Here is a 21,981-nt window from a genome sequence, read left to right as displayed (position 1 = left end):
GACACAGGCAAAGGGAGAAGCAGGCTCCATGCAGGGAGCCTGACATGGGACTCGATCCCAGGTCTCCAGGATCACACCATGGCCTGAAGGCAGGCGCTAAACCACTGAGCCCCCCGGGCTGCCCCAGAGGAAGTTTCGTATAGAGAACTATCCAATTATGATAAGAAACTATACAAATATAAAAATAACTCTAAATCACACCCTATGGCTGACAGAGAGTGCTCTGAAAAAGACAAACTTGGAAGGGGGTCCCATCCCTAAGGCAGGGGCTCAGACCCTATTGGTGAAGTTCTGGTTGCAGCCACTTGATGGTGGAAAAGTTTGTGGGGTTGCCTAGACCTGGGCTGGGCCACAGTCTCTGGGCAGCAGGGAACAATTTCCCAGGGCACGAGGGAGCCAATGCTGATGGGCAGATGCACAGAGAGAATTGGGGTGTAGGGAGCCCACTCACTGGCAGGAGGGCATCTAGTCTAGTCACCCATGATGGTATGCAGCTGCCCAAGATGCCCAAGATGGTAGCAGCTGCCCAAGACAAAGGCCAGCAGAAGATAGTGGACAGCACATAAGGAAGTCAAGGGATTGATAGTGTTCTATAGATTGAATGTTTGTGTCCCCCCAAATGTGTACATTGAAGCCCTACTCCCCATTGTAATAGTATTTAAAGATTTATTTATTTATTTTAGAGAGATTGAGAGTGCGTGCACATGCAGGGTTAGGTCCAGAGGAAGAGGGAGAGAGAGGATCCTGAAGCCGACTCCACACTGAGTGCAGAGCCTACTGTGGGTTTCTATCTCATGACCCTGAGATCATGACTTGAGCTGAAACTAAGAGGTGGACCCTTCGCCGACTGCACCACCCAGATGCCCCCTCCCCATTGTAATGGTATTTAGAGGTGAGATCTTGGGGGAGTGGTGTTAGGTTTAGATGAGGTTATAAGGTGGAGCCCCATGATGGGATTAGTGTCCTTCTCTGAAGAAAGACGGCAGAGCTCTCTCTCCTCCGTGTGAGGCAATAAGGTGGCAAACCAGGAAGAGTCCTCACCAGACACGGAACCTGCCAGCACCTTGGTGTGGGACTCCTAGACTCCAGAACTGGGAGAGATAAATGTCTATTGTCGAAGCTCCCAGGCTATGATATTTTGTTATGGAAGTCCGAGCTGACAAGGCATAGGGTCAAAGACAAAACAGCACTGGGCATCGTGCTTAGTAAAGGCAGCAAGACAGACTGTATTCAGATGACTGCGGAAGAGGAAGGAGATGCCAGTGTAGACTGAGCTTCACTCCAGCTGAGACAAAGGTGAGAACAGATAAGGAACAAAAAGGGATTGGAGCTCTGTGGACATGGAAGATTCCGGAAGGAGATAGGTGGAGGGCTACTGAAAATGTTTTCGCAAGGTGGGTTGTACACAAGACGCACGTTGTGGGACGACGTGCATTTTGTGGTTTGGCAGCATTATGTTTTCTTGAGTGAAGACTCCGCATGGGGCTGGGGTCATCTTGATGCACATGGCCCAGTGCAGGTGGAAGCCAAGTTTGGTCAAGTCTCTTAGCACAATATGTGGGTGAGTCCATTGGGCAGGATAGAGTTCAGAGTTCACGGGAGCCCACTCACTGGCAAGTGGAGCCTGGCCTGGACTGTGGGGAGCATAGTATCCATGTCGGAAGGGCTTTGGGAAACAACCCTTCAGGCCTCACCTGGATGGCGGCGCCCGGCTCCCCTGCACCTACCTGCCCACCAGCCTCCGCTCTCCTGCACCAGGGGAATAGTTTCCTGCTGCTCGGGGACATGGCCCAGCTCCAGTCCAGGCAACCCTGCAAACTCCTCCTCTACCCAGTGGCCACAATCCTCTAAGGTCTGAACCCCAGCTTTGGGAAGGGGAACCCTCTTCCACCCTTGTCCTTCCCTCGGCACTCTTCTTCAGCCTTGGAGCACCGTTAGAGTCCTCCTTACATCTTTTTTTTTTTTTTTAAGATTTTATTTTTTTATTCATGAGAGACACAGAGAGGGGCAGAGACACAGGCAGAGGGAGAAGCAGGCTCCCTGCAAGGAGCCTGATGTGGGATTTGATCCCAGAACTCCGGGATCACACCCCGAGCCGAAGGCAGATGCTCAACCGCTGAGCCACCCAGGTGTCCCTCCTCTTTACATCTTTAGGACTTCTTCCCTGTTTCAGTTTAGTAATTCTGTGCATTAAACATCCACAGCTGATCGTGTGGCTTCTGTCTCCCGATTGCACCCAGAATGAGACAAGGTCTGAGTTAAAGAATGCAAGTTCACGGCCAAGCAGGCCTGGGTGGTGGTAGACAGAATGAAGGCCAGCGGGTTTCCGGAACCTGAGGTTGCAGGAAGCTGTTAATATAATCTGCAGTGTTACCCGGACAACTGGCCACTTTTTTCGTTGAGCACGGGGAGGGACTAAGGCTCAGTTTGGGATGTGATCCACTATAACGAAACACTAGTCATGGAGGACAAGAGACAGAGCCCACATGATTGTGAGCCTTTCACTTGTGCTGTGTTTACTATAACTCAAGTTAAGTCAACCAATAAGCCAGTATAGACTCAACACCTGCATCGTGCACAAACAGCACTTTGCTGCGTAAGGCCTAAGACGGCTTCGGTTTAGGTAGCTTAGGCCTGGAGGATGTGACACAAGGTTTACTTGACTCCAATACAAATGTGAAGCGAAAGGTGCTATTCGGGGGGCCCTGGGTGGCTTAGTCAGTTGAGCATCTGCCTTTGGCTCAGGTCCCCATCCCAGAGCCCCTGGTTGGGATCCCTGCTCAGCGGGGACTCTGCTTCTCCTTCTATCCCTCTCCCTCTCCCTCCCCCTGCTGCTGCTCTCTCTGTCTCTTGCTCACTCTGTCTCAAATAAATAAATTAAAATTTTTTTAAAGGTGCCATGTGACAGGACATAATGGACAAACTGTAAGATGGGTGATGGCAAGTGCTCAGAGGTCAGGAGAGGACAAACCGCATATTTATTTACATTGAGGATGCTCCCAGATAAGGATTTATACCCCAGTTTTTCATTCCCTCCCTCTTTTCTGCTCTCAACCTCATCTTTCTGAGGCAGCCCTACCAAAGTAGCGCTTGACACCAGTGCAGTGCACGTAATTCTGGTCCTGAGGTCATGTGATTCCCCAGACACATGGCAAGGGCCCTGAGCTATTTTTTGCTCATTTGTAACACTAAGTGTGTGGGATTTCTGTACACCAGCAACCAGTTCTCCAGACCCCAGTTGAGTGTCCTATATAATTCAACTCTGTTCTGACGCTAACTGCCCAGGGCTAGTACTGATCCCACAGGCTGAAAGCCCAGTCCCACAGGACAGCACCCGCTCCAGACGCCAGTCTCAAGTTCCCGATTGCCAGCAGCGTGTCCAACTGGCTCTACAATCAGGGGTTCCCACAACCCCTTCCTCAGGCTCAGTAATTTGCTTGAACAGCCCTCGGCTTGAACAGAACTCAAGGAAACACTTATTAGATTGTCAGTTTACAATCAAGGACACAACTCAGGGCAGCCAGATGGAAGAGCTTTTGGGGTGAGGTATGGGGGAAGAGGTGCAGAGTTTCCAGGCTCTCTGAGGGACACCATTCTCCCAGCACCTCTCTGAGCTCACCAACTCAAAAGCTTTCTGCATCCCATTTTTAGGGGGTTTTATGCATTTTTTATTCATTATGTGGACACAGTTAATTAAATCAGTGGCCACTGGTGATTTAACTCAATCTCCAGCCCCCTCTCCCCTCCCTGGAGGTTCCAACCCTCTAATCACATAAGTGGTTCCTATGGCAACCAGCATCCAATCTGCAACCTCAGGGCCCACCAGGGTCACCTTATTAGCATAAATTCAGGTAGAGTGGAAAGGGGCTTGTTACAAATAAAAGATATTCTTCTCGTTCGGGATATTCTGAGGGTTTTAGAAGCTCTGTGCTAGCAGGTGGCTCCATCAGTTGGGTGTCAGACTCTTGGTTTGGGCACAGGTCAGGATCTCAGGGTCATGGGATGAGCCTCTGTACTCAGCGTGGAGTCTGCTTGAGATTCTTACCCTCTCCTTCCCCACCCCGCCCCTCCCTGCTCTCCCCCCTCTCCTTGCCCCTGCTCTCTCTCTCTCTTAAATAAATAAATAAATAAATAAATAAATAAATAAATAAATAAATAAATAAAACTTTAAAATGAAGAAAAGAAGCTCTGTACCAGGAACCGAGGCAAAGAGCAAATACACATTTCTTATATGGGCAGGGATGCAAGGCCCAGGCACCATGCAAGGACCAGCGAGACAGACAAACAGTCTGTCGGATAAAGCGGAGTGTCAAGGGACCACACAGGACAACATAATAAAAGAAAGCTGGAGGTGAGCCAGGATCTTTGGGAGCAGGGAAGGGGCAGGTAGCCCGGGTCAGAAATAGTGTGTTTTGGGGGGTGGGGATGATGTAAGCGGGGTTGGGGGGGTCGGTCCAAGAGAAGCGCTGCCCATCAGGATCCTGGGACAGCTTCCGTACAGGTCACTTTCAGAAGGCGTCATGGTCTCTCTTAGGCTCTGTGTGGCTTAGGGACCTCCCCCAAGTTAGGGTCCTCACCCCCAGACCTGGCCAGATGACCAGGTCAGTGTGTGACAGAAGGCAAATCTTCCACAGGCTGGGAGCCCTTTGTAAGAAAAACCCTTCGGTGATTCGGGACCCTCGGTTACAGCACAACTGAGAAATTGATCAATAAACCCCCGGTCAGGGCAGAAAAAAGAGAGATTTCGGTCATCCACATCCACCATCGGCACTAGCCGTATAATTTGACGCACTGGAAAATTTAATGAAGTGAAGCCAACAAGCAGGATCATGTTGATTAGTCTTCAATGAAAGTAGTAAATGTTAAATGAAGCCACATCATTTCCGTGACGTGGGTTGCTTTCCCCTGCGCACAAATGCGAGAAAGTTCTTTGGAGAGTATTATTATTATTGTAATTAGTATTTGCCAGGGACAAGCTGAACTGTCTGCCCTCAAGTCATGGTCTTCCTGGTTGTTTGAAACCCTGATTAGCTCCAGCCTTCGGTCCCAAGCTGTCACCACCGCCCAGACAAGCACTTTCATGCGCATCTCTATTAGCCCGAGGTGTGGGGGACGCTGCCTCCTTGCGAGGCCAGGAAGGGCTCCTTTTCCCGCACCCCCTGCCTTGCAAACCTGCTCGGTTCTGTTAGATTAGGAAGTTTAATTAGCAGAAAATAAGTGAGGGTCCCAGCTGGAGCCCAGGCTGCGTCCCCCGCTGGGGTCGGATATGTCTGAACAAGTGTCGGCGAGGCTTTCTGCACAGAGGACAGATCTGGTCCTCGGGAAAAAGAGATGATGCAGGGAAGCAAGGTTAACCCCCCTCTTGGAGCATGAGGGCCCAAGTCCAAGCAAGAATCTTGAGATTTATTGGGGGGGGGCGCTGCTTCAGTCACAGCACACCCCGAAACCATGTGAAGGGTGGGGAGCGGAGTATGCGGATTGGCTCAAGTCTGGAGTGGGAGTTGGCCTGTCTTCCTCCAGAAGAATCTGAGCTTCATGAGAGATGCGTGAACACCTGAACCAAACTCATGGTACCGTCAGGAAGGGTGGTGGGGAAGATGCAAGCAGGGATTTTAACCCTGTACCCACTAAAGTTTCAATAGAAGAGAAGAAAACTAACACCGATCCCCTGATCAACTCCATAGGTGAGTACTGTTAGGGAACTGAGGCTCAGAGAGGTTCAGAAACCTGTCTATCGTCACACAGCAGGCAGGAGGTTCCAAGCTGGGTCTATCGGATTCAGAAGCCCATGTGATGTTTCTACGAAGTCTTTGTCCAAAATGCACTTTTGTTTTCATTCAAGGTAAGGAGCGGGGAAGGCCAGTAGTTTGGTTGAGGCGCATTTCTCTCATGCCACGGGTGCCCTGCAGGTCAGCTGGGACTCTGCTCCATGCTATTACTGCCCCTACTCTGAGGCCCAGGTTTCTGGAACAGCCCCTCTCTGCGACACTGCTGGTCTCAGCGCTGAAGGGTCTGGAGGGTCTCACCTGGACCATTAAATGCCCCAGGCCGAAGGGCCACCCACCACTTCCACCCACCACCCACTGCTGGAATTAACCCATGGCTGTTCTCAACCACAAGGGGAGGGAGAGGCGGGGAAGTGCCTGCCTGCCTACCACGTGTCTGGAGGGCCACAAGCCAAAGTCCGGGGAAGGGTACTAATGATACCACGGAACTGAACCAGATACGGAGTTCTTAGGACTCAACGTTCGTGCCCTCCAGAGATTCGTGTTGAAATCCTAACCTCCCCTGAGGTGGTGTTAGGTATTAGAAGGCGGAGGCTTGGGGAGGGTGATTGGGTCATGAGGATGGAGGCTGCATGATGGGATTAGTGCCCTTCATAAGAAGAGATGGAAGAGCTTGCTTCTCTCTCCTCTCCCCGACGTGGGGAAACAATGAGGTCAAGGTGGTCAGCAAACCAGGGGATGGGCCTTCACCAGACACGGGATCTACTGGGGCTCTGATCTCAGGCTTTCAGCCTCCAGAGCTGTGAGAGATAAATGTTTGCTGTTGAGGCACAACCCCTCTCTCAGGCTGTGGTAACTTGTCACAGCAGCTGGAACAGACTCAGACACCACGTTCCATGGAGTTCCTTAGGCCACCATAGGGAGCAAGGAGTAGCCCAAACCTATCCTCTACTTTCTCTCTTCTGCATTTATAAAAAAAATATTCTATATTAACAAATCATTAGAAATGGTTCTGTTGCATTCAAAATTAACCCTGCCAGCTCTAACATTCTGCACCCCACAGGCCCCCCACTAGGCCCAATTAAAACTTGTCCTAAGACAGGGGTTCTCACCTTGGCTTCACTTTAGAACCACGTAGACATTTGTTAAAAAAAATTTTTTTTTTTAGATTTTTATTTATTTGAGAGAGAGAGTGTGAGTGTGAGCAGGGAGGAGGGGCAGAGGGAGAGAGAGAATCTCAAGCAGACTCCTCACTGAGCGTGGAAACCAACACAGGGCTCGATCTCACAACCCGTGAGATCTTGGCCTGAACTGAAATCAAGAGTCACAAGCTTAACCCATGAGCCACCCAGGCGCCCCACTTGTAAAAATCCTGATGATGCCCAGGCCTCCTCCTAGACCGAATATGTGGGAAGAGGGCAGTGGGAGGAGTGCAGAGAGGGAAGGGCTGTCACTCGGGGCCAGGCCTGAGGAAGCCGTCCTCTGTGAGCGGGTCCCTCAGCTGCAGAGACAACAGGAAGCACTTCCGGAGGTGGGTGTCTGCCAACAGGTCCCAGGTGGTTAAAATCCACATTCAGGGGTACACACACACACACACACACACACAGCACAGGCCATACACACAGACACACATGCACACACACATCCACACACCCCTTACAAACACACACACTCACACACACAATACCCCCCCCACATACATAGCCATTCATGAATCTGCATACACACACATGCTCACACATGTAAACACACGCCCCAGACACACACACATCCTTCCACACACATATACACACTAGACACACACACACACGCACACACTTACATCTACACTCACACACCTCTTACTCATTCCACAAGTAAAAGATCAAATTTTAGGCCAAATGAAACTCAGCCTTTGCCTGGTCCAGGTGTCTCATTTTACCGATGAGGAAAAGAAGGTCCAGAGAGGGTCAAGGACTATGAGAAGCCCCTGTGGTCCCTCCCTGTCAACTCTCCTAACTAACTAGCTAACTCCCAAAAGTACATCAGGGGTCTTTGTTTTGTTTTGTTTTGTTTTTTATTTTTTATTTTCCCCCCTCCTCTCCCGTTTGTTTGTTTGTTTGTTTGTTTGTTTGTTTGTTTGTTGTTTGTTTGTTTGTAGAGGGGCCCCTCATGATCTCAAGGTCCTGGGATTGAGCCTGACATCAGGCAGCCTCCTCAGTGGGGAGCCTGCTTCTCCCTTTCCCTCTGCCCGCCTCTCCACCTGCTTGTGCTCTCTCTCTCAAATAAATGAATAAAATCTATAAAAAACATTTTGTAGAAAAAGAGGCAACTGAGGATTCTTCTCTTGGTTGGCAAGGCAAGGAGAAGGGGGGCCCCTTTACCTTCTCTTCCTAAACAACTTGTCCTGAAAATGGAGCAGTAATCCTTCCAACTCCATGGGCTGCAGAGAGGGTTTACCAAGGTGCTTTGTGTAGGGGGCCCGGGCCATTCCCAACACTGGGTGATCCCAAACATGACCGTTACCCCCAGTCGCCGACCCAGCAGGGGTCTTGCCACCTCACGTGACAGACACATTTCACTGGGAGTTTTTTCCCTGATAGCAAGTTTGGGGAGGACGTTATAAGTCTGACTCACACAGACAGAGGGGCAGGCTCATTTGTGAGTTGTAAAGGTGGCTTCATTCTCAGGACTTTTTCCTTCCTGCTCTGCCTACAGGAGGGGGGGCCAGGCTCTGGGCCTCAGGAGGTGCATGGTGCCAGGCCAAAAACCCAAGGGCAGACTCTCTCCCTGTGTGTCACTGAGCTACTGGTCCTGTGGAGGGAGGGAAAGGGAGAGGACAGGGCCATGGACAGTGAAGTGGGTGAGAGAGAATGGGACAAAGCTATCCTCAAGCCCAGCTTTGGACAGAGTCTCTTAGGTTGGGGTTCTAGGGGTCTTCAACTTCCTCGTTCTTGGTCCCCCTAAATGTGACTGGGCCTCCCAGGCAGTAGCTTTGGGGCACACCTAGAGGTTGCCTAGAGGTTCTCAGCCCTAGCAAGACACCCGTACCCAGTTGATGGAACCACAAGAATTGGATCTGAGCCCCTCCTGGGGTGCCTCTAGTGAGCAGGCAGCGTGGAAGGGTGACCTCAGTGCCCGGCTGGTCCTCTGGCCTTGGGAGTAGGGTCAGGAGCCCCAACAATGCCTCAGTCCAGTGTCATTGATTAAGTAAATAAACATAACGTTTCCTGTGCTTATGGGATAAGAGTCAAACTAGCACACATACACACATATCTCTTCTTATGCAGGGCAACTGTTTTAGTTTTTGATTTTTTGTTTTGTTTTTTTTTTTTTTTGGTACAACCGGTTTCCAAACATTTCCTTCCATCACTGTTTTGTCTTTGAATCAAACAAACTTGATTTTCCAATTATATAAAATTAATTTAAACAAATTAAATACACTATAGTGTTCTACCTTAGAATATCAGTTACCCAGGCACTAGAGAAGAAAGAAGAACAGATGAATTTTCTAGAAAAGCAGAGGGTAGGTACTCGTAGGACTGAGGGAGGAGGCTGTGATTGGGAAGGGGCATGGGGATGCTTCGGGGTGCTTCTAGGGCTGGCAAGTTTCTACCTCCATTCCTGGGAGGGGATTATGGTGCTGCTTAGAAGTCATCATGGACACAGGTCCAGACTGCCCCCTAGTGGTGCTTCCATCACCCTCCAAGATCTCCAAAGTGGGAGCTGACTCTTGAGTTGCCAAGTTCTCTCTCCCAGGCCCTTGGGTGCTCCCAGTGGAACCTACAGCCAAGAAGGAGAAGCAGAGGAGATGCAGAATCAAGGGAAGGAGGAAAAATGAAAGGTTCTCTGAGTTTCTCTGACTGTGTGTGGTAGTTCCTCTTGGCTGCCAGGCCAGAGGCTGGAGAGGTCTCCTTCTAGGCTAGTGATGGTGGCATCCAGAAGGAGTCTCTGCAAGGGCTGCTATGGCATGGCATTGCATCCCTCTGTTGACCACTATGACTCTAGAATCCCCCCCAGTCACCTCCAAGGCCTGGTGGGCAGCCCATGGGGAGCCCACCTGAGCCCAGCCTCTCAGGGTTCCATGACTCCTCCTCTGGCTGGCTTCCTCCAAACCCATGGCCCCTATGCTCTCTCTAAAAATAACCCCCAAGGGCATCTAAATTTGTGCCTTTTATATCTAATTCCTCTTGACATTATTTTCAAATCCTACTGCCAGATTTACTTATAATTAATGATGTTAAAACAGTGAAGTACCATTTTTGCCTATCAGATTGGCAAAGATTAAAGATCACAAACATCAAGTGGTGGTAACAATCCAAGAAGTACAAGTTGGTATAAACTTTTCAGTGGATGATTTGGCAATATCTTCCAACATTTAAACTACGCACGGCTTTTGACCCCTCCTTTCCCCTGCCATATATGGATGTGTCTATCTACATTATACCTTTATTAGGAGGAGATACTCAGCATAGCATTATTTGAAACAGCAAAAGCCCTGAAACCATCTAAATAACTACAAAAATAGGACATCTGTTAAATAGTGTGGGTCACATCCAAACAATGGAGTACATTGACTATTAAAAAGAATGAGGCTTTCCAGTGTTAATGACATGGAAAGGTGTCTGTGATTTATTGTGAAATTTACAAAAGCAAGTCACAGAATAGTGTAGTGAATTTTTTAAAAAATCAAACATATAAAAAATAGTGAAAGAGAGTAAAAGGGAAAGGAGAAAAAATGAATGGGAAATATCAGAAAGGGAGACAGAACATGAGAGACTCCTAACTCTGGGAAACGAACAAGGGGTGGTAGAAAGGGAAGTGGGCGGGGGGTTGGAGTGACTGGGTGGCGGGCACTGAGAGAGGTACTTGATGGGATGAGCACTGGGTGTTATTCTATATGTTGGCAAATTGAACACCAATAAAAAATAAATTTAAATAAATAAATAAATAAATAAATAAATAAATAAATAAATACTCAAACATCATGGATATGTATCTATCCTCCTAAATCCAAGTAGAATAGCATCTGGATGACACCAAATGATTCCAACAGCATTCCCTCTGGTGAGTGAAACAGGTAGGGATGCAGTAAGAACAAATGACTTCCATAAGACTGGAAATTATCTACAACACCTATGCATTGTGTTTATAACTTAAAAGGTAATGAGGACATTTATTTTTTTAAGTAGGCTCCACGCCCAATATAGAGCCCAAAGTGGGGCTTGAACTCACAACCCTGAGATCAAGATCTGAGCTGAGATCAAGAGCCAGACCTTCAACCGAGCTACCCAGGTGCTCCAACAATTTTTAAATTTCAATTCTGACAGTTAATAGATCTTCCCCTTCCCCATTGCCCACCCCCTTCCCAGCCCTCCAGAGCTTCCCACTTCCTGAAATATAAGGAAGTTCTCTCACCTCCCAGGTAGGGGTAAAGATTTAATTAACAGACTACTCAGCAAGCAGGAAGTGCACTGACAAGATGTAAACAAAGGGTGTGCCTCCTAAATAGCCATTGGTCCCTCTTCCCCTCCCCTGCTTTGCATTCACAACTTTGTCTCTCTTCAGCCCAACCATTCCCCTCAATGGAGAAATCTTTTAATTTGGTGGCTACAGTTCCCTCTACAACCACCATCGGCTGCACATTCTCTGGGCTCTGTGTAGCTCACCCCTTCCTCAGCAATTCTGTGACATTTCCCATGTGTCAGGAGCCCCTTGAAGATTAATTTCACCTGAAATACAAGCTCTTCACCACAGCCACCCCATCCCTGGGTTTCCACACTTGGCCTGCTCCATCGCCTCCTTGGAAGACGTCCCTCCCGTGGGGCCCCATTTCTAGAGCTTCCCTTCCCTGTCAAGGCCCATCTCCTTTTCCTGAGACTCATTGTTGACTCTTCTCTCCCACAAGATGGTGCTTTCCTTGGGGAGACTTCAAGGAACTCTAGTGTTTCCAAGATTTACACAGCCTGGAACTGGAAGCATTCAAGATTTATTGATGAAGTTGAGAGAGAAAAAGCGAGGAAGAAAGGAAGGGAGGAAGGAAGGAAGGAAGGAAGGAAGGAAGGAAGGAAGGAAGGAAGGAAGGAAATGAATGAGTTAGGGAAGGAAATAGGAAGGGAACACTTTCCATTTTTGCCATGGGGTGGACAACTTATTTCATTTCAAATTTGGTCCTCAGTCTTGATTTTTCTTTTTTAACTTTTCCTTTCTTTTCTCATCCTTTGCCCCTCCCTTCAAGACTTTGTTTTTTCATTGGTCCCTGCCAAGGTCTCTTAGGGTCTTTCCAGCCAGTCTGTCTCAATAATAACAGCAGCCACGTATTAAGCTCTGTGCCAGTGAATACTGTTTACTACCTCGTAGGTCCTTGCCTGAATACTTTGCCATGGGTATTCTCCCCATTTTACAGAGAGAGAAGTTGAGGCTACTGAGGTGGAGCTGGGATTTGACCCTTAGGTTTATCTGGTACCAGAGCTCTGCCCACAACTCCAGTGCTCATATGTACTCTACTTCCCTACACAGCCCAGTGGGGCCACATTCACACCCATCACTGTGGCCTGACATCTGCTTGGACTTCTCCCAAGTCCTGGCATTTCCCAGGAATTTGGGAATTTGGTGGCTGCAGTCCCTCCCACAACCACCACCCCAAGCATGCAGGCTGATTTTTATACTATTTGCCATACCTTCCTCTGACACCTGTGAACTCCATGCATATGCAGACTTAAACCACACATCTGTGCAGGTCTCACTGCACATGTCTTGGCTGTACCACTGGTGCCTGGCACAATGCCTAGTGCTTAGTAGGTGCTCAGTAAATATATTTGGAATGGATGAATGGATGTAAATATTCCTCTTGATCTTCCTGAACCAAAAGGAGAGGGGTCATAAATTTAGCTCTTCACTGTTAAAAGATTGCTGTTGTGGGTAGGATTGTGTCCCCCTCACCCAAATTATATGTTGAAGCCCTAACCCCCACCCCAGTACCTCAGAATGTGGCTCTATTTGGAAAAAGGGCCTTTAAAGAGGTGATTAAAGTAAAATGAAATCATATGGTGGGCTCTAATCCAACAGGGCTAGTGAATAAGAAGAGATTAGGCCAGAGACATGCATGCACATAGAAGAAAGGCCATATGAGGCCACAGCAAGAAAGTGACCATCGACAAGCCCAGGAGAGAGACCTCAGAAGAAGAAGCCACACCTGCCAAAACTTTGATCTTGGACTTCCAGCATCCAAAAGCATGAGAAAATAAATTTGTTGTTTAAGCCACCCAGTCTGCAGTGTTTTGTTTTGGCAGCCCTAGCAAACTAATACAATTGCCAATCTCTGTCCCAAACCGTGGCAGAAGCGATGTCAAAGAAACATATTTTTTTTATGGTTAGCATTTCCCATTCACATAAGCCAGAAAAAAAATTATACTGAGTATGCGTTTCATGGTGCTTTGAAATTCAAAGTGTATCTATGTGACAGACCTAGCTGTAAGAAAGCCCTTTGTGAGGTCATCATGCCACTCTTGCCAGATCTGCACAGATGGAGACATGCAGGCTTTTAAAATCACTTGAGGAGACACCATGCCTCACTTTACAAGTCCTCTTTTAAGAAACATCATTAGCAGAAATCCATTTGATAGCATCAGGAGGAAGCAATGTCTCCAATATTTGAAAAGCCTGAGATCACTGCAATATGATGGATTTAAGACCATATATTTTGGAGAAACTGATATTGCTGAAAGTCTTATAACTGGAGAAGAAGATCTTAGTGATGGGTACTTCATGCACGCTCCAACTTGGTGTATTGTGCATGCTAGTAGTAGTCAAGGATGGGTGCCTTGGAAGTATCGGATGTTCCTAAGAGATGAGTTATGCATCAAACGGGAAGAGAGCCTCTTCTTTGAGTTTTGCGATGTGGTGAAGAAGGCCTACGGCAAGTGTGCCATTGTGGTCAAAGAGAGAAGGCAGCAGGACAAGATGAAGCCAAAAGAAGACACAGAGCTGGAGGCCCAGGTCCGTGTCCCATCAGTCATTAACTTAATGAGCATTGTGTGTTGCCCTGAGGTAGCCAAGTCCTGTGGCCATGAACTACTCTCTTTGCCTTCCCCTTACAATTACCTAAACCCTCTAGACTCAGCCTGGTCTTCTCTGAAATGGTTTATCATCAATAACAGAAAGGAGTTTTGCTTGCAGTACATTGACAATGTCTATTCTTACCAGTATATACTTCTCAGCGATTTAATTAGCAAGGGGATTGGAAGGATAAACTCAAGCAAATGGAAAATACTAACCAACAAAGTACGTAGATGGGAAAACTACTATCTTGGCAAATTTTCTTAAGGGTGACTCCTCTAACAAGCAGTTGGGACCATGCTATGGGCATAGTCTTTACCAACTCTGCTGGGCTCGACTCTGGACCCAAAGATACTCCAACAGCGGCCTCATGGGGATGCTGTGAGGACCAAGGTTTCTAAGGCTGCTGGCAAAGTGCTGGAAAAATGCTGTAAGTTTACTGAGGGTTCCATTAAAGCCTGTTGGTAAATTAGGATCTCGACTCCCATCTTGTTGAGGCCACCTTGAGAGCTATGCTAATGGGAGGATGACAACTAGTCCAGCCCAAAGGAGTTCGATGGTGAGCAGGGGTGAGCAGAGCTAAAGGTTGTGTCATCAAAATTTAGGTCAGAAAGAAAAAGAGCCAAGTGTGTAGTCACCAAAGAGTTGGAAATGGCGTGCCAACTAGTTTTAGCCAACCAAAATAATCCACAGGGAGCCAGTTTGCCATGAGCAAGATAAGTGGTCCAGACAGCGGCTGAGCAGGCTCTTTGCTTCCCATTGCTTGGAGAAAACAGTGTCAAAGTTTGAATGAGAGACATCCGAGGTGAAATCCCATCCAGATGCTCCAAGGCAAGTTTGTGGTCCCAATAAGGCAGCTGGAGAGCTGTAGTAGTTGATTGATTCACCTGGGACTTGGTGGGTGAACAGGTGAAGTGAGCGGGGTCTGTGGAGCCCATTTATCCAATCTTTCAGCCCAACACCTCAAATCCTACCAGGAGTTCGTTAGACTTTGCCATGGAGTTGCATCTTGGGGCCCCGAGAGCCAAGACACCTGTGGCCGGCACAGCACACCTAACTCAGGTTTAAAGCTGCTGCCAATGTGGGCTGTAAGGATTTGTGGGTGGTATTTTTTTTAACTTTTATAGAAAAAGACCTGCCTCCAATTAAACATATCAGAAATGTCACTCCCACTGATATATGTTGAGGCAGTAATTTTACAACAGACATAACTATTCCAGAGGGTGTCAAAAACAACTCATGAAAATTTCTGCCTCACTCCTAACAGAATTGCCCATAGATAAGATTGTGAGGCCAGGTTCCTGATAGCCAGTTGCAGAAAGCCTCAGATGATTTGCTTGTCTTCCTGTCCTGTTTTCCTCCAGAGCCTCCCTGGATTTTTTTAGAAATATGTGGTCCGATGAATAGAGATGTTCAGTGATTTTCAGCAGTCAAGTGGTGGACATATCTGCATCGTTTTGTTGTCGTGAGTTTTATCTGGGGAATGAACCAGTTGCAACTGCAACCACCAACCCCCCAGAACCCGGCAACCGCAGTTGTTACACACCTCACGTCACAGCCAGCCAGCTATCTTGTCTCCCGTGGCTGCTGTAACAGATTACCACAAACGTGGTGGCCCTAAACGACAGACCCTTACTGTCTCCCAGTTCTGGAAGCCAGAAGTCTGAAATCCGCTCCACTCAGCTGAAATCGAGGTGTGGGCAGGGCCGCACTCCCTCCCGAGGCTCTGAGAATCAATCATCCCTCGCTCTTCTGGCTTCTGGTGGCTGCTGGCATTCCTTGGCTTGTGGCCACACTGGTCCAATCCCTGCTTCTGTAGCCTCATTACTTTCTCCTAATTTCCCTCTGCCTCCCTCTTGTAAAGACACTCGTGGTGCCACTCAGGTCCCATCTGGGTAATCCAGGATCCTCTCAAAATCATTAACTTAATCCCATCTGCAGGGATTCTTTCTCTACGTAAGGTAACGTTTCACAGGTTCCAGGGATTAGGAGCTGGATATCTTTGGGGACCATTATTCAGCTGACTGTAGATGCTAGAAAGTCTTCTGTCAACTGAAATACAGCGTTCTCCACTGGGATTAACCTGGTGAAACAGCTCTTACTGTGTGGTACGCTTCTGTGAATCTTTTTTGCTGCCTGTTTCACCTATGTTTTAGAATTTAGGTTCCTTGAGAGCAGGTAATAGGACTTAAACCTCCTTGGTGACTTCAGGACACTGGCACCGTGCAGGCCCCAGGGTAACTAGCCTGGGTTTGAGGGTATGAGTGTGCTTGGCCCCTATATCACGCTTATGACACATCTACCCAAGATCTACGTAGTAATAAGCACTCACAGCTATACCTCCTTAACTCATTTAGTCCTTCCAACAGACTGTGATGGAGGAGCCACTGTTCTGTGTTTTAGATGGGGTAAACTGAGGCGTGGGGAGATCATGTAACTCACTCCAATGTGGAGGAGCTAAGGTTCAAACCCAGCGTTCACACAAACAAGCATTATTCATGCTGCTTCTCTACTATAGGGCAGTTCATTTAATCCCATAACCTCCCCCCCATGGAGGCTCAGGCATTACAGGTGAGGAAGCCGAGATGTTTTGAGGTCACGCAAGCCAGTCAGACTCTAACACCCACGTACCTAAGCACCATGCTTGGCTTTGTTACTGGAGCCCAGCGTTTTGTTTTTCTCTCCCACACTTCACGTGGCAAAAGGCTCACCTCTGACAGCTGACAAGGCGCCCGCCTCCAACTGGACAGCACAACAAAAAGATATTTCAACACAAAATTGAGCAAGAAGCAGGATACCTTGCAAGGACATTATTTTGCAATGCGGGGAAAAGAAATGGAAGGGTTTTAAGGTCTTCAGACAAATAAGATAAACCAAGAAGAGCTATTTTTTTTTTTTTTTTGAAAACCAAAATGATCCAAAAAGTCAAGTTGAGGGTCCTATTCCTTTGGGACCTTGTTTACTCATTAGGAAGGCGAGGAGAGGAAAGACGTCAATACAAGGGAGATCAAAAGGACCTCCTTTAACGTGTGATTTAGTTACATAATACTGTATGCATAATTAAACGCTGCTTAATACTAAGCATGGAAACTTCCAGCAGGAAGTAATGGAAAGTACACTGGGCTTTGGGAAGTGGGTAGACCTCACTGGAATCTTAAGTTTCTAGCTTATTAACTATGAGGCTTTAGACAAGTTACTTCACTTCCCTGAGGCTCGGTTAACTCATTGGTAAACTAGGGTTGAGGACTTTAAAACACCCAGCACAAGCCATGCCCCTACACCGTGACTGGCACCTCCTGAGTGCCCTGCATGTTGAAGCTCCTATTATTCTTTTTTTTTTCCTGGGATCTAATCTCACCTTTAGTTTTTTAATTTTTTTTTATTGGAGTTCAATTTTCCAACATAAAGCATAGCACCCAGTGCTCATCCCGCCAAGTGCCCCCCTCAGTGCCCGTCACCCAGTCACCCCCAACCCCTGCCCACCTCCCCTTCCACCACCCCTAGTTCGTTTCCCAGAGTTAGGAGTCTTCATGTTCTGTCTCCCTTTCTGATATTTCCTACCCATTTCTTCTCCCTTCCCTTCTATTCCCTTTCACTATTATTTATATTCCCCAAATGAATGAGACCATATAATGTTTGTCCTTCTCCGACTGACTTACTTCACTCAGCATAATACCCTCCAGTTCCATCCATGTCGAAGCAAATGGTGGGTATTTGTCATTTCTAATGGCTGAGGAATATTCCATTGTATACATGAACCACATCTTCTTTACCCATTCATCTTTCGATGGACACCGAGGCTCCTTCCACAGTTGGGCTATTGTGGACATTGCTGCTAGAAACATCGGGGTGCAGGTGTCCCAGCATTTCATTGCATCTGTATCTTTGGGGTAAATCCCCAGCAGTGCAATTGCTGGGTCGTAGGGCAGGTCTATTTTTAACTCTTCGAGGAACCTCCACACAGTTTTCCAGAGTGGCTGCACCAGTTCACATTCCCATCAACAGTGCAGGAGGGTTCCCCTTTCTCCGCATCCTCTCCAACATCTGTGGTTTCCTGCCTTGTTAATTTTCCCCATTCTCACTGGTGTGAGGTGGGATCTCATTGTGGTTTTGATTTGTATTTCCCTGATGGCCATGTGCTTGATTTCTCATGTGCTTGTTGGTCATGTGTGGTCTTCTTTGGTGAAATTTCTGTTCATGTCTTTTGCCCATTTCATGATTGGATTATTTGTTTCTTTGCTTTTGAATTTAATAAGTTCTTTATAGATCTTGGATACTAGCCCTTTATCTGATAGGTCATTTGCAAATCTCTTCTCCCATTCTGTAGGGTGTCTTTTAGGTTTGTTGACTGTTTCTTTTGCTGTGCAGAAGCTTCTTATCTTGATGAAGTCCCAATAATTCATTTTTGCTTGTCTCCCTTGCCTTCATGGATGTATCTTGCAAGAAGTTGCTGTGGCCAAGTTCAAAAAGGGTGTTGCCTGGGTTCTCCAAGAAGCTCCTAGTATTCTAATCCAGGCTGAAGGGCCAGCTAGTGTGCCCGCAAGCAGACCTGATGTCACTGACCTCATCTCCTTTTCTCTCTCTGAGGGAAATTCTTGCTGCTTTTTATCACCACGACATGATGAGAGTAGACAAATCTTAAGACACTTTGATCAAAGGAACTTTGTTCTCTGGCATTTCTTTTAAGACCATCTGTGACAGGTCAGGCAGCTAATGATAATAAGAAGTTTCATCTGGTAGGGTGGACAGGGAGGGTGGTGAGCATAGCCAGGACTCCTCAAGAGCAACCATGTGCGGTGCTTACATGAAACCTAACAGTAGGTAACAAGGCACAGCAATCCTGCGTCTGTGGACAAGTCCTCTGGAAGAGGTTTCATGATGTTGGTGGCGCCGCTGTCCTTCTGAGGTTAGTTGATGAGTCATCCCATCCTCTCTGGACCTCACCTTCACCAACAACATCCCCACCCCCTCTCCATGGCACGGTGACTCCCAAAGAGGTGGTGTGTTGGAATGGGCTGTCCTAAAATGAGCCCAAACATAAAACAGGAAAATGCAGCTGGATGTCCAGTGGATCCTGTTTTGTTTACCCAAGGAAGGTCCAAGCTCAGCTGGGCTGATGGAGCCGCACCTGCCCAATCGGGGCTCAGTTGCCTACCCAGGCGGTACATGCTCCTTCCATTTGTGATTGTTTTCTACATACAAACCGTTTTTACACACTTGGCCTCATTCAGTTTAGATGATCATCCTGTACATAGGCAGACCAGTGATCATTAAGGTCATTTATAAATGAAGACAAGTCCAGGCAGTAACTGACTCACCTAGGGGCATGCACCCCTGTAGTGATGGGAGGGTCAGAACAAGAATCCACGTCTTCTTATCAAGGATCACCTGTCTCTAGCAGGCTTCATGGGTTGGTTAGGATTAGGTCAGGTTGTGAGTAGTGGACACCTAACCACAGAGATAAGAAGGTACCCCACCTCCACTGCCAAAAATTAAGAAGTGCCAAGGCGCTAGTTGAAGGCTGATATGTTGGATCCATGAGCCTCAGGAATCCAGATCCTTATCTTGTTTACTCCACTGTCCTAACCTGGTTCCATCCTCACAGTCCCAAATGGCTGCTGAACAGGCTATTGCATTAGCATTCTGGGCAGCAAAGAAGGAGAAAGGGAGGAAGAAGAGTTCATCATTTCCCTTTTTTAAGGGGCCTTCCTGGAAGTCCCGCATAACACTTCCACTTAAAGTTCATTGGCAAGACTTAGTTGCAAGGAAAACTGGGAAATGCAGTCTTTTATTTGGGGAGGCACTGCGGGCAGCTAAAATCAGGGTTCTGCTACTAGGAGAAGAGAAGGAATACTGAGGTAGGCAACTGGCAGTCTTGGCCACATTCCCTGCTCCCCTTCCTTTTGGTGTTACAGTCATCCACTCATCAACATTCCAGCACCTTCTATGTGTGGTGGGAAAAGGGGTCCCAGTGAAAACAAGCTCTGGCCCTCGAGGCAGTCAGAGTCTGGTGGTGGGAGTATCTCTCAGTCAGTGAGATGTTAGAGGTTTGGGTGGTGGGGGCTCCGAGCCAGGGAGTGAGGTGCTGGGAATGTGGGACAGAGCTATAGAAGACACGGCGGGGACCTGAGACAGCGTGGGGGTCTCATCACAGGGAGAAAAGGCCAAGGCACGCGGGAGCTCGAACAAGTGTGTAGGATCTAACCCCCTCACACTCAGGGTGGGGGGGGGCGGTGAGAGTGAGTGTGTGAGTGTATGTGTGAGAAATGAGTGTGACCATGTGCGAGTTGTGCATACATGCGTGAGATTGTGTCTGAGAGAGGCGTGTGCGTGAGATGCGTGTGTGACCATGAGTATATGTCGTGCAACAGTTGTGTGTGTGACTGTGGGCGGGCTGTGAGTATGTGGGTGAGCTGTGAGGGTGTGACCATAGGAGAATTTTGTGCATGTGAGAGTCGTGTGTGAGAGAGATGCGTGGGGGGGTGTGAGACGCCTTGTGAGTGTGTAAGACTGTGAGAGAGAGTGGTGTGTGTGAGCCCATGTGAGAGTTGTGAGTTTATGTGTGAAATGTGAGTGCATGAGCTGCGTGGCAGAGGCGTGCATGTCGTGTGAGGTGTGTGGGAGCGTGCGTGCGTGCGGCACGTGGCTGTGTGACGGAGGTGCGTGTGTTGGGAGGAAGGGGAGCAGAATGGCAGGAAGGACGGGCGTGAGGCAGGGCCAGGAAGGGGGAGGACAGCCAGGCCGGGCTTCCTGCGGGGCGGGAAGACGCCCTTCCCCGTCTAAGCTGTGGGGTATCACTTGTCCCACTGAGGGCGTGTGGCCTTCCAGGGCCCACAGGGGAAGCCGCCCCCCCACACTGGACGTGGTGACAGCCGGGCCCCGGGGCCTCTGACGGGTCACCCATCCCCACCCCCAGCCTGGCGCCTTCGTTCCTGGGCTCCTGGGCCAGGCCTTCAGGCTGCTCTACTGAGATGTCCTCATGGGGAAGGCTTGGGGACACTGCCCGCTCTGACCCAGTCCCCAGTCCTTCTCCGCTCCTGAACCTTCCTCCCCGCCTCTCTCCCTGCGGCCTAGGCTCCCTAAAACTGCTAGCACCTTCCCTTCAGGGAGCCCAGCGGCTGCTGGTCGGTGTGGACCCCACTGACCCCTGATGGGGGATCCTGAGGGGACACGGGGCAGGGCCAGCTGACCCTTCCTCGGGCTGAGACTCTTGCTTGTGCTCCCTCGGAACCTCCGAGAAAGCACTTAAAGGCTGAACCCTTCCATCTTGGGCTCGCTCCCTGGATCAGCTACTCTGGCACCCGACAGCTGGGCTCCCTCCCAGCTCGGCCGAGCTGCTGACACCCAGGCACCCCGAAGCGGGGAGACGCCACCGAGGTTCAGGGGCACAGGGAGGAAGGTGCGTCCACCTGAGCGGAGAAGGCGAGGAAGAGGGGATTGCGGAGCCTGGCCCCTGGGGACTCTGGTCACCACACTGGGTCCCTGCTGCCCCCGCAGCCCCCCCACATTGGGAACAGAAGGCCTTGTGCCAAACCAGAGGGGAAACCAAGGCCAGCAGCGGGGCTTCCAGGAGCCTCAGTGCCTGGTCCCCAGATGCCCCCATCCGTCCCCTTGCCCCCCTGCAGCCTTGATCATGCTCCTGCTTCCTCCCACCAGAGAAACCTCCCCTTCCGTCCTGCCCTCCCCTGGGCTCCTGGGGTCTCCCCCCACCAACCTCGGGAGGTTGTGGCCTGCTGGGGAGCTGGCCTCACAGGACACTTCTTCTACAGTGTTCCAGTTAGCAGCCGTGTTTTCCGGGAAAGTACCTCCAAATTTGAGCCAATGGGAAAAAAACAAAAACAAACAAACAAACAAACAAAAAAAAACAAAAAACACAACAAATCTGAGCCAATGGGACAAAGTGAATTGGAAAAAAAGAATCCATACATCAGCGAGTGTCCCAAACATTGGGAAGCACAAGGAAAATACTCAACACATGATTTGAAAACTTGCCGGTTATTCTTAACCAGCACTTGGTTCAGTGACGTTTCTGCCCTGGCTTTGTAGACACCACCTCCCCCACACGCACACACACGCACACACTTGAAATAATAATGCAAGTGGCACCATTTCTACCCCTCCCAGCCCCGCAGCTCACCGCAGCCCGGCTTCTGCCCCCATCATGCTGCTCACGCTGCCCCCTGAACCCCGGCCCCCAGCCACTCCGAACCAGGACTCA

The 21,981-nt window shown here is 48.9% G+C and overlaps 1 protein-coding gene and 1 long non-coding RNA gene across 3 annotated transcripts; both read left to right on the top strand.

The window, feature by feature from the left end:
* The first annotated feature begins 3,785 nt into the window (after nt 1-3,785).
* On the top strand, nt 3,786-4,863 carry LOC144301650 (uncharacterized). Its single transcript, XR_013368388.1, has 3 exons — nt 3,786-3,851; nt 4,240-4,351; nt 4,635-4,863. It is a non-coding gene; the product is annotated as an uncharacterized LOC144301650 (long non-coding RNA).
* Nucleotides 4,864-13,206: 8,343 nt separating this feature from the next.
* On the top strand, nt 13,207-15,864 carry C30H21orf140 (chromosome 30 C21orf140 homolog). 2 transcript variants are annotated; one of them, XM_077879093.1, is made up of 3 exons: nt 13,207-14,193; nt 14,457-14,594; nt 15,128-15,864. In XM_077879093.1, exon 1 carries the CDS (start codon nt 13,272-13,274, stop codon nt 14,028-14,030), a length of 759 nt encoding a protein of 252 aa, XP_077735219.1. In that variant the 5' UTR covers nt 13,207-13,271; the 3' UTR covers nt 14,031-14,193; nt 14,457-14,594; nt 15,128-15,864. The 2 variants fall into 2 exon arrangements, with proteins under 2 accessions (XP_077735219.1, XP_077735218.1); XM_077879092.1 differs by lacking the exon at nt 14,457-14,594.
* The last annotated feature ends 6,117 nt before the right edge of the window (nt 15,865-21,981 follow it).

The sequence above is a fragment of the Canis aureus genome, chromosome 30 (genome assembly GCF_053574225.1).
Source record: "Canis aureus isolate CA01 chromosome 30, VMU_Caureus_v.1.0, whole genome shotgun sequence".
NCBI classification, from domain to species: domain Eukaryota; kingdom Metazoa; phylum Chordata; class Mammalia; order Carnivora; family Canidae; genus Canis; species Canis aureus.
The sequence above is the reverse complement of the archived record's forward strand: the minus strand, read 5'-3'. Positions and strand labels throughout refer to the sequence as shown.

What these genes read in the sequence shown, in the direction of transcription:
- C30H21orf140 (XM_077879092.1), top strand. Translation starts at nt 13,272, where the DNA reads ATGCCTCACTTTACAAGTCCTCTTTTAAGAAACATCATTAGCAGAAAT.